The sequence below is a fragment of the Denticeps clupeoides genome, unplaced genomic scaffold (assembly GCF_900700375.1).
Source record: "Denticeps clupeoides unplaced genomic scaffold, fDenClu1.1, whole genome shotgun sequence".
NCBI lineage: Eukaryota > Metazoa > Chordata > Actinopteri > Clupeiformes > Denticipitidae > Denticeps > Denticeps clupeoides.
In genome coordinates, this window is record NW_021629738.1 from 43788 (window position 1) to 56571 (window position 12784).

The 12784-nt window shown below is 40.4% G+C and overlaps 1 protein-coding gene across 1 annotated transcript; it reads left to right on the forward strand.

Moving 5' to 3' along the window:
* The first annotated feature begins 4093 nt into the window (after window positions 1-4093).
* On the forward strand, window positions 4094-7934 carry LOC114773141 (glutathione S-transferase Mu 3-like). The gene is made up of 8 exons (XM_028965673.1): window positions 4094-4188; window positions 5093-5168; window positions 5733-5797; window positions 5885-5966; window positions 6045-6142; window positions 6466-6561; window positions 6801-6911; window positions 7505-7934. Exons 1-8 carry the CDS (start codon window positions 4153-4155, stop codon window positions 7598-7600), a joined length of 660 nt encoding a protein of 219 aa, XP_028821506.1. The 5' UTR covers window positions 4094-4152; the 3' UTR covers window positions 7601-7934.
* The last annotated feature ends 4850 nt before the right edge of the window (window positions 7935-12784 follow it).

The window sequence follows — 12784 nt, forward strand, 5'->3', positions numbered from 1 at the left end:
GTCATTGGTGCTTCTACAATCGGTCATGTTGAGGGCATTCCCATAGTGAGATACCAAGCGAATGTTTGAAAGAGAACCACATTATGCCGTCCTTTCCTGAATTCAATCTCATTGAAGAAGGATGGGTTCTCCTTGCTGAGCCTTGGTTCGTCTCCTTTCTTCCTTTCTCAGTTTTTCCTTGCCACTGTTGCCTTTGGATTGCTCACAAGGGTCTTGAGCTCTGTTCTATTATTATTATATACTTTGTGATGACCCATCATCAGTCTGGGGAGGGCTATAAGACCATCTCCAAAAGATTCCGGCTCAATCCATCCACTGTAAGACGGATCGTTTACAAATGGAGGCCCTTCAACCTGACAGCAACTGCCTAGAACTGGACACCCATCAAAAATATCACCCAGAAGCACCAGAAAAATAATAAATCAGATAACGGCCAACCCACATATCACCTCTAGAGAGCTGTCGACCTCTCTGGCACCATCGGGTACAAATATGCATGCGTCTACCAGGCAAAAATTGAACAGCCATGACATTTATGGTAGGTTTGCTAGAAGGAAGTTTCTGCTCTGCACATTTAAACTTTGCCAGAGAGCCAACATGGCATATGAAGAAAAGAAACTCCTGCCATCAGTGAAGTATGGTGTTGGAAATGTGATGGTCTGGGCCTGCTTCTCTGCCTCTGTATTATCCATATCAACAGATTTTTGACCAGAATCTCCTGCCATCAGTCAGGGTGTTGGATTATGCATCAACGAAAATGGATTATGCATCAAGACAATGACCCAAAGCATCTCAGAAAAACCACAAATGAATGACTTCAGAGAAAGAGGATTTGCACTCTGGATTGGCCCAGTCAAAGTTCAGATCTTAACCCAATTGAAATGTTGTGGTGAGTTGGTACTTGCCAGATGTCCCTCCAATCTTAACATATCTCAACTGGCTGAGTTCTGCAAGGAGAAGTGGGCAAAAATCCCCATAAGCAGATGCGAGAGACTGGTCTGTGGGTACAGAAGATGTTTAGTTCAAGTAATGGCTGCAAAAGGTGTTCTTCACATACTTTTGCACATGTTAAATTTTCAGTTTTTGTGTGTGCATATTATTTGGAAGGTGTATTTTACAAATTGGGATTTGGATATATGTGTAATAAGGTTATTTAATGTTTTTTTTTTTTTTACAAAAAAGGTTTAAAGCAAAACTGTATTTTTTTTGTTATGTACTTAACAAAAAGTGGAGACCTGGCCTCCACAGTCACCGGACCTGAACCCAATCCAGATGGTTTGGGGTGAGCTGGACCAACAAGTGCTAAACACCTCTGGGAACTCCTTCAAGACTGTTGGAAAACCATTTCAGGTGAGGACCTCTTGAAGCTCATCGAGAGAATACCAAGAGTGTGCAAAGCAGTAATCAGAGCAAAGAAACTAGAATATAAAACATGTTTTCAGTTATTTCACCTTTTTTTGGTAAGTACATAACTCCACATGTGTTCATTCATAGTTCTGATGCTTTCAGTGAGAATCTACCAACGTAAATGCTCATGAAGATAAAGAAAACACATTGAATGAGAAGTTGTGGCCAAACGTGTGGCCTGTACTGTATATGTAAATGTAAAATCAGGTAGCGACAGGTGTGAAAAGTGTAAGACCTGGCAACCCCGCAGCCCGTTACCAGCCTGTTTCCAGCAGTGCTGCCAATTTAGCAATTTTGTTGCTAGATTTAGCAACTTTTCATACTACCCTAGCAACTTTTTTTCCAAAAAGCATCTAGAAACAAATTGATCAGTTCTTAACATTCTTTTGGTTACTTTTAGCAATTTTTAAATGTATGACATTAGAAAACATTGTGCAACAGCAAAGCATATAAATAAATCAAAGCCATATAACCCTGCAAAGCAGTCTACATTACCACAGCTAGTTAGGAAAGTGGATAACTGCACAAGTGCAGAAGCTACTATGGCAATGGCATGTGACCATTACGTATGGCGTGCAAAGCTGCCTTTTCAAATTCTGAATGGCAGGCATGGCAGCAACAAACTTCCACATGCATCGCACCAGATGCACAGAAATGGTTAAGGGAGCATTGGTTCCTTATTTTCTGAAAATACATGGGGGATGAGAATTTCAGTCTGCTGTGGTCAGAAACCCCTGCATATCACCAAAGTATGTGCCACACTTGCCACACATTGAGCCTGCAGTAACTTGTATATTGGACCAATGGGAAGAACTTAAACTCCACTTTGAGTTTACCAAGAGCAGTGAGCATTGCTTCACGGCGGATGTGCTCCATGCCATGTACATGGACAAGAGCAACTACGTGTATCTCACATTTTTAAAACCAATCCTGTCTGACGTACAAGTTGCAGTGAAGTCATTTGAGGGTGAACATACAGATCCTGTCAAGCTTTTGGACAATCTGGTTAACCTCTTATTATCAGTTTGCAGCAGAGTAGTCAACCCTATGGCAAAGATTGATGTTATGAAGGATACACAGCATGCACACATTGAAATTTGTCCTCTGCATTTAACCCATCACCCTGAGTGAGCAGTGGGCAGCCATGACAGGACGGTGCTTTGCTCAGTGGCACCTCGGCGGATCGGGATTCGAACCGGCAACCTTCTAATTACGGGGCTGCTTCCTTAACCGCTAGGCCACCACTGCCCCTTGGACTAAGATGGCCATCAATGGCACCATATCTTGGGTACCTTTTTGAAAGTACACTGTCTTGCCATAGAGGGTGAAAAGGTAGACGATGCATCAGTTATGTCTAAGGAACTGCAAGCGAGGCTCCCAGACAATCTCGAAACATGGCTCTGTTCAGTGTTCAGGAAACACTGAAGCACAATAAAAGCAAAACTGAAATTATAAATGTAGCTGAGCAACTGGGGTACCAGACAACTGACAAAATTGTTTCCCAATGGAGAAACACACATTTGATCCGATGGGAATCAACTGAAAATACCATTGAGTTCTGGAGTAAGGAACATAACCACACAGATGCTTGTAGGTCAATTTGAAGAACTTTGCAAAGCGGCACTGTCTGCCCTCTCACTTCCACACTCCAATGCAGAGGTTGAACAGCTGTTCAGCCAAATGAGTGTTACCAGCATAAGCTGCCCTATGACATACTACTCTGCAGCATACAGTTTTAAAGCTACACCATCCTCTTCTACTGATTCCAGCTCAGTGACAAAGCAGCTGGACAGTGAAGATGATTTACTTGCTAATCTGTGAATCATCGACATGGAAATCAAAGAATGCCAGATGAAACCCTGTACAGCTAACCAGCCAACCACCTTCCTGAGAATACACACATTCAAGTTCAATTGCTAGCTCAAATTGTTTTTCAAAACCCTTAATTTACTGATTTTTGTTAACATGTATAATTGTTGGTAATTTAGGTAGCAATAAATTCCAGTGGTCACTTTCACAGATGTGTTGATTTCACAAGTTAAAAAAGAGTAAGTACACAAGCTGTGATTGTTTATAAGAATATAACTGTTTATTATCAGTGTTATATTTAAAATAAAAAAAATCTTATCGAAAAAGTGTTTGTATTACTCTTACAAATAGTCAACTATATTTGTATACAAATCTAAATGAACATATTTCAAATAATGTTTTTTAATGTAATTATTTTGTATAATTTGTATATTTTGTGAGACGTCATCACGCAAAGTAATATGTTAATAAGAATTTATTTGTGGATGTAATGTTTTAATACAATATAATACACCTCAGAGAGAAGAGACATGACGTGCATACGCTTTTCAGATACTACGTGATGACGTCACATATATGCAAATTCGCGTTTGACGTCATCTGACAACATTTAGCGGCTTTTCGGGCAAGCTTTAGGTACTTTTTCTCAGTCATCCAGGTGAATTTGTCTGAAAGTTGAGTCATGGCAACTGGACTTTCTTTCTTTAATGCAGAGACGTTTCATTCTGCATCCACAGAACTTTGCCAATCTGAGGGAAGTTGGCTTGTGCCCACAGGTTGGCTTCGCCTCACTCCCGCCTTGAATGGGCTCGTTAAGAGAAACGCGGGCATGGTGGAGGGGGGTGGGCGGATGTGGGAATAGTTGGCAGCCCTGGTGGTTTCCGGTCGGTCGCCCCGCCCACCCAGCGCGCCGCTGCTCCGGACCCCGCAGCCGAGATGGCGACGAAGCTGGCGTACTGGGACATCCGCGGGGTAAGCGCGAAGTTAAACTGAAGCGGCCCTCTAAACTGGGCATGAATGCACTCTCTCTCTCTCTCTCTCTCTCTCTCGCTCTCTTCTGCTTTTGTGCGGCAACGTGCAGCTAAAACGTTACATAACTGTGGCGCTTTAATGGCGCGTCGCCTCTAAACACTGCAAAAGTAGTTTTTTTTTTTTTTGTACTAGCATTTGAGTTCTTTTACTTGCAAGCAGAACGGTCAGAAACGCACATTACATCACGCTTCCAACAGCTCTGTGGTTTCTGACGCTTCTCCTCTTTTTTTTTTTTTTTCAGGGCGGTACATTCGCCACAAAATCATACCATATAAGATAATAATTAATGTCTGCACGTAGGCTTATTTCCTGCTTCGCTATTGTTGAGCACATGGTAGATGGTTTCCTGCTTTCTCTGTCTGATGGCCATCCTTCATCCGTTCGTTGTCTCCCCAGGTCTCGGTCACTTATCCTGCAAGACATCCCTTGTCCCACGGTTTCTCTTCCAAGTGGCTAATGATTAATATAGCTGGTGTCTTCCAGAGGTTAACATTCTAGATATATATCAGAAATATATATGATAACTTATATACATTTTCCCACAACCATGCACCCCGTTATTTCAGCACATTGGACAAAATTTCAGGATCTAACCCTACATATAAATATTTGGTGCCTCCTCTGTCTTTGAAAAGTTTTGCTTGGTACCAGGGCCATGCAGAGACCTTTGGAGTGGGCAGGGACTGAAAAAAAAAAAAAAAAAAAAAAGACACGAGTCTGTACTGATTGTTGCACTTATTGTGGGACAAAGTACTCAAGGCCCTAAAGCAGCCCCATATGCAAGTGCCTGCTCGGAACCCTTGTGTAACCCCTGTCTAACCCAGTTACAACGTCTCTCCAACAGCTGGCCCAGCCCATCCGCCTGCTGCTGGAGTACACCGGCACGAAGTATGAAGATAAGTTCTACTCCTGTGGGGAAGGTACACGAATCCAGCTCTTTTTATGGTGTCACGGAGTTCCGAGTTGTGAAATAGCCGTTGCAGAGGAAATGGAAGTGACTAAGACCCGAGATGTGTAAACTCTGGGCTCGGGTCCTTCAGAAGATTCCTTTTTCATTGAGACACATTAAATGGAAGAGCCATCTTAATTGCATTTACATTTAGAGCATTTATCAGACGCCCTTATCCAGAGCGACTTACAATCAGTAGTTACAGGGAAGTGTCTTCTCAGGGACACGATGGTAGTAACCTGGGTCTCCTGGTCCATAGGCGAGTGTGTTACCCGCTAGGCTACCACCACCTGATAAATGCTGTAAATGTCTTAATTGGCTCATTTATGTCACAGACTCGAGTTTGAAGAATGAGATGAGTACACAAAGTTGAGGTTCAATGGAAGACTAAGCTAATACACCTTATAGTCCTGCACCTAAATGTGTTCTTATTGTCGGTGCCCTCCTTGGATCGGTATGTAGTTGTAAACTATCACCGTGCGAATGTGCGGGGGACAAAGCTGGACCTGATCTATTTTCTGCTGCTTGTTTGCAGCCCCCAATTATGACAAAAGCTGCTGGTTTGACGAAAAGGAGAAGCTTGGGATGGATTTCCCCAATGTGAGTTCGGCCCGGTCATGCCGGCAACGCGAGAAGCGGGGTTATTGTTGTTGTCTGCTCAACCTGTACGGCTTTCCTCTGTTCTAGCTGCCTTACCTTGAAGACGGAGAAAGGAAGATCGTGCAGAGCAATGCCATCATCCGCTACATCGCCCGAAAGCATAACATGTGTATGTGTGCACTTCCATCTCTTCAGCTGCATTTAACATAACCCGCTTGCTTCATTCCTCGTCTGGAATCATGCACAGGTGGGGAAACGGAGGATGAGAAAGTCCGTGTGGACATACTGGAAAACCAGGCAATGGACTTTCGGAATGGCTTTGTCATGATGTGCTATACGGACTTTGTGAGTGTCTTTGATTATGTTAAATTTGACTTATTGTTGACATGATTAAAGTCTGGATGTTTATTATATTGAGTTTTAATGCAATGATATGGGGCACTATTGTCAAATAAATGAATGAATATGAATAAATAGATAAAAGAAGCAAGAAACGCATATTGACGGGGTATTAGGCTCCTCCCGTTTAAAGTCTTTATAAAACTATGATTAACGGATTGTATTCGGACTGATGGAAATAATTACAAATTACACTGGCAAACATGCCACACGTGCTTTATTGCCCACTTTGCACCAACTGTTTATTTTGCATTTTACTTTGAACCCAGGACAAAATGAAGCCTGCATATCTGGAGAAACTCCCTGGGACACTGAAGCAGTTCTCAAAATTTCTAGGAGACCGGAAGTGGTTTGCTGGAGACAAGGTACATTTGTATTGTGTTGTGGCTCTTCTGCAGCTGATACGAGCCCGTTACGGCCCAGCAGTCCCACCCTAACCAACCCGCCTCACTGATTATTCTTTTAGTCTAAAGACTAACGTTTAGTACCAAATATTATTTAACCTATGGATCAGATCAGGGGGACAATAGGCATCTGAACTTTGATGATGCTACTTTTAAAATGAAGTGTGCAGAAATGACCTTTTTTTGCTCGCCTCATCCAGATTACCTTTGTGGACTTCCTCATGTATGAGCTGTTGGACCAGCATCGCATGTTCGAACCAAAGTGCCTTGATGACTTCCCAAACCTAAAGGCCTTACTGGACCAATTCGAGGTTAGATATTGTCACTGACCACAAAGACAAAGACGAGCACGTTTGGGGCAGCAATGAATGTAAAAAACACTCGTTTGCTCATTCACAGCGCTGTGAACATTTGGTAATAAAGAAAAATAACCTTGCAGTTGGGAGGTTTTGAATTTGATGCTTCATGAAAAGTATTTTCGACAGTTTCGTGTCTTTTGGATTATTTTCACCGCATTCACATATCCGGCAACCCTTCTTGTGCTACTTGAAGAGGTGTGTGAGAGCTGTCAATCACCGCTATGAACTCCCATTTTAAACCTAGTTTGTTAAAACTATGAGGGTATATAATATAAATGTCAGACAAAGGTTGTGGCATCATGTTTAGCTGCATCCAGCCACTAGAGAGCCTCGCACATCTCACTTTTAAATCGCACCCTCACCTCGCCTCAGCTCGTGCTTACACTTGGGAGTTCTGGTAGTCTTCTGTGACTAGATGCATTGCATTGTGTGACTGATTTCTGGAAATGCAGTTTCAAGTAAGGTGTCCCATGTCCACCAATCATAGTCTGTTATGGCAGCTCCTGACTTAATATGGTAAGACACTTCTTTTGTCTTCTCTGCAGGGTCTTGAGAAAATATCGGCCTACATGAAATCGGACCGCTTCCTTAAGACTCCGGTGAACAACAAAATGGCAAAGTGGGGCAACAAGAAGGAGTGACTATCTCCTGGAACAGGCTAGATTGTCGCTGGACAGATTCACAAGAAACTTGTGAAGAAACGCTTGTTCAAAGATTTGCATGGAAAGTCAAACGTATGTATTAGATGTTTGGGTGTTGGGTGATATTCCTCGCAGGGTATGAAGGGGAATGAAGCACTTAATGGTATTAGCCACTCAATTGAAATAGGATTTATTTCTTTCACAAGCTCTTGGTAGGTGATTTTGGTACTGATGGGATTGACCAGCACTTCATTTTTTTTGTTGTTGAGCTTAAGTTGCCTAATATTACCCATGTAAAGGTACTCAATAAAAGTTACAGTATTTTTTCCTGTCATTTATTGTGGCTTTATTAACAATGCTTAAATACAAGATTTGCAAAATTGGAGCTGTTTGGAAAATGAGTAAAAATTCCTCAACAATGTGCTCTATTTCATGTTAGGTGGGACCTTCAGAAGGACATTCTAGACAACATTGAGGTTCAAGATCACATCTATATTTTTATTAAAATCCCCTGGCTCTGCGCAGATGCAGTACTGGATGCACTCAGTCGGGCCAAGAAAAAAGTAAAAATGTGTTAGACCTGTTTCAATCTAGGGTGCATATCTAAAATTCACATGATATATTAAGTAGAATCCATTCATTAATCCTCATAGCAAATATCTATTTACAAATTTGATACTAGATGAGATAAGATAAAGTTGGTATTTTAATGCCATGTATAATGTATAATGGCCAGAATGGATCACCAGCTTCCTTTGATTAAGCAGCACGTTGAGAATGTTCTAACATCCACCTCAGAGGCGTGAGGTTACCTCTACAAGCACATAAAGCAGCAATAACGATTGGTTGACTGAAGAACCACACCTTCTTTCTGTAATGCACCCTGTAAAGTGAAGTGATTGTCACATGTGATGCACAGCACACGGTGCACACAGTGAAATTTGTCCTCTGCATTTAACCCATCACCCTTAGTGCACAGTGGGCAGCCATGACAGGCGCCCAGGGAGCAGTTGTGTGGGGACGCCGCTTTGCTCAGTGTCCCCACTGAGGAATGCAGACCTTCAAGCTGAAAGTGAGGAAAAGAGCGTGAGTGTGCATGAAAACATGATTAGAGCTGAAAATTGAAAAACCTCAGAAAGAGCATAGAAACCATTGTGCTAGAAGAGGAGGTAAAAAAAAACAAACGTCCTGTAGCAGAGTTCCTGATCAGAAAATTAAGTGCTGAAAATCGACAAGATGCTGAGAAGCTATCGGAAATACAAACAGAACAGATACAGGCCAAAAAGAACATTACGGAACTGGAGGAACGACTAGCGTGGGAGACACGATGGACCACAGCGTTTGAGTTGGAAATAAGGACAGACTTTGAATGCATTAAACAAGCAATCAGAAGGAATGCAGCCATTCAAGCTGAACGTGAAGAAAAGAGCGCGAGTGCATGAAAACATGAAAATATTGGATAAACAAAACAGAATCCTGAGGTCAGAGTTGAAAAACAAAAAATTCAGAAAGAGCATAGAAACCATCGTGCTAGAAGAGGAGGTAAAAAAAAAAAAAACATAAAATACGAAACAAACGTCATGTAGAGATGATGACAAGCATAGATGCAGTCAAGATGAAAATGGCAGAGAAACATGATAGAGAACGTGAAACATTTTTTATTACAAAATGTGATTCAAACTCGCCCAAAGCTCAGATCAAAAAGGTGCCATCAGAGAAGATTCGATTAGGTAAGAAAATGAAAAGATTTTTTACTAACGGAATCGAAAGGTTTGTCAGCGGAATTGACCAAAGAATCACATCTTTCTGGGCGAGTTTCACAAGAGGCCATTCACGTGAGGTTTATAACAAAGAATTATGGTAAATATGGTTTGTCTTTAAGTGATCTGAGTTCTTTAATGTGTTCAAATCATCTATCTTTCTTTAGTAAAGTAAACGGATATGATCTGAATTCTTCATTGAAATCAGTGAACTTTGCCAATAAACCGTAATATATATAAACCAAAGATAATGAGCGGTTTGAATCAGTAAAAATTAGTCTGATGAAAAATATTGATATATTTGCAGGTATTGACCTGTACAACTTGATTACCTATTTGATTTTAATTTGTGTAGCAGTCAAACATATGAGGGCAGAGTTCCTGATCAGAAAGTTAAGTGCTGAAAAGCGACAAGATGCTGAGAAGCTATGTGAAATACAAACGGAACAGATACGGTGCAAAAAGAACGTTACGGAACTGGAGGATCGACTAGCGTGGGAGACACAATGGACCACATCTGAAGTGAAGAGACTAGAAAAGGAGCTGGAAATAAGGAAAGACCTGGAAAAGCGGTGTGAACACTTTGAATTGAAGCTCCAAGAGGCAATCAAAAGGAATGCAGACCTTCAGGCTGATAAAGAGAAAGAGAGCCAGAGCATAGAATCCCTCATGCTAGAAGAATATAAAATGTTAAACAAACATCACGTAGAGATGATGACGTGCATAGATGCAGTCAAAATGAAAATGGCAGAGAAACATGACACAGAAAGTGAAACAACTTTTATTACAAATAAAAATTGTCATTCAAACTCGACCAGACCAGAGACCAGCGCTATAAGTGAAAAGGCGGCATCACATCAATTAAGTGAGAAAATGAAAATATTTTTTACGAAACTAAATAAGTGCGATTCAAAGTTAAGTGATGAAAAGCGACAAGATGCTGAGAAGCTATCTGAAATACAAACGGAACTGATACGGTCCAAAAAGAACATTACGGAACTGGAGGAACGACTAGCGTGGGAGACACACTGGACCCCATCTGAAGTGAAGAGACTAGAAAAGGAGCTGGAAATAAGGAAAGACCTGGAAAAACAGCATAAACACCTCGAATTATGGCTCCAACAGCCAATCAGAAGGACTGCTGACCTTCAGGCTGATCAAAAGAAAGAGAGCAAGAATGCACAAGAAACTAAGAATGCGTTGAAAAGACACAACAGATTCCTGGGGTCAGTGCTGAAAAACAAGAATTTCAGAAACTAGATAAAAAACAGTGCTCTAGAAGAGAAGCTAAAAAATCTGAAAATACTAATCGAACGTCATGAGATAAAGATGTTAAAACTCACAGATACATTAATAATGAAAATGACAGAGGAACGTGACAAAGACCGTGAAATAATCTTTCTTACAAAGTGTGATGCAAACTCTCCCAGATCTCAGAACGATAAGGTGCCATCAGAGAAGATTCAATTAAGTGAGAAATTGAAAATATTTTTTACTAAAGGAAATAAGTGAGATTCAAACTCGCTCAAACCTCAGAGTGAAAAGGCGCCACCATAGAAGATTCAATTAGTTAAGACAATGAAAAGATTTTTTTGATAAAAGAAAAATAAGTGCGATTTAAACTCTCCCAAATCTCAGAGGGAAAAGGCGCCATCACAGAAGATTCGATTTTGTAAGAAAATGAAAAGATTTTTTACTAAAGGAGTCACAAGGGTTCCCGGCAGAATTGATCAAAGAACAACTTTCTTTCTGTAACGCACCCTGTTGACATGGATGAAGAGACATCAGGCCATTCACATGAGCTTTATAATAAAGAATCATGGTAAATATGGTTTGTCTTTAAGTGATATGAGTTCTTTAATAAAGCCAAATAAGGTGTTCTGTGTTGAAATCAGGGTTCTTTGCGATTAAACAGTAATATATATATATATATCTTTATATATATAAACCAAAGATAATCAGCGATTTGAATAATTCTGTGATGCCCACTCCACCTTGGAACTTGGGTTTAAAACCAGTGCTCTAGAAGAGAAGCTAAAAAAGCAGAAAATACTAATCGAAAGTAATATAGAAATGATAAAGCACAGAGATACAATGATAATGAAAAAAAATGACAGAGGAACTTGACAAAGAGAAATTTTGATTTGGTAAGAAAATGTAAAGATTTTTTACTAAAGGAATCACAAGGTCTCCCAGCAGAATCCCGGCACAACTTCTTTCTGTAATGCACCCGTTTGACGAAAACACATCAGGCCATTCACATGAGCTTTATTATAAAGAATCAAGGTAAATATGGTTTGTCTTTAAATGATCTGAATTCTTTAATTAAGCCAACGTATTCTTCATTGAAATATATATATATAAAAAAAAACCAAAGATAATGAGTGGTTTGAATCAGTAAAAACTAATCTAATGAGCATGAAAAATATTGATATATTTGCGGGTATTGACCTGTACAACTTGATTACCTATTTGATTTTCATTTGTGTAGCAGTCAAACATATGAGGGCAGAGTTCCTGATCAGAAAGTTAAGTGCTGAAAAGCGACAAGATGCTGAGAAGCTATGTGAAATGCAAACGGAACAGATACGGTGCAAAAAGAACGTTACGGAACTGGAGGATCGACTAGCGTGGGAGACACAATGGACCACATCTGAAGTGAAGAGACTAGAAAAGGAGCTGGAAATAAGGAAAGACCAGTGTGAACGCCTAAAATTAGAGCTCCAAGAGGCAATCAGAAGGACTGCTGACCTTCAGGCTGATAAAAACAAAGAGAGCCAGAGTGCACAAGAAACTATGAATGCGTTGAAAAGACACAACAGATTCCTGGAGTCAGAGCTGAAAAACGGAAATTTCAGAAACTATATAAAAACCAGGGCTCTAGAAGAGAAGCTAAAAAAGCAGAAAATACTAATCGAAAGTCATATAGAAATGATAAAGCTGAGAGATACAATGATAATGAAAATGGCAGAGGAACGTGACAAGGAACGTGAAACAAATTGTATTACAATGAGTGATTCAAACTCTGCCAGATCTCAGATCAAAAAGGCGCCGCCGGAGAAGATTTCGTTACGTAAGAAAGTGAAAAGATTTTTTACTAAAGGAAATAATTGTCATTCAAACTTGCTCAAAGCTTGGACTAAAAAGGCGCCACCAGAGAAGATTCAATTAGTAAGAAAATGAAAAGATTTTTTACTGAAGGAAACAAATGTGATTCAAACTCTGTCAGAACGAAGTCATTATGGACACTGGAGACAGACAGACAAACAAAATAATAATAAAAAACAGCTGGTCACAGCTGCGGGCATGGAATTTGTAAAATGGGGCTTCTTTACTGTGGTAAGTTTTATTTTACAAATCCGTTGTTTCTTTACGTTTGACGGTCTTCGCGTGGCGGTCTTTAATGTTCTTTAATGTTCTTTTT

Excerpts from the sequence above, each read along its gene's own strand:
- LOC114773141 (XM_028965673.1), top strand. The coding sequence starts at position 4,153 with ATGGCGACGAAGCTGGCGTACTGGGACATCCGCGGG. Across the intron at positions 5,798-5,884 it reads TTGGGATGGATTTCCCCAAT|CTGCCTTACCTTGAAGACGG; the intron begins GTGAGTTCGGCC and ends CCTCTGTTCTAG. Across the intron at positions 6,562-6,800 it reads AGTGGTTTGCTGGAGACAAG|ATTACCTTTGTGGACTTCCT; the intron begins GTACATTTGTAT and ends CGCCTCATCCAG.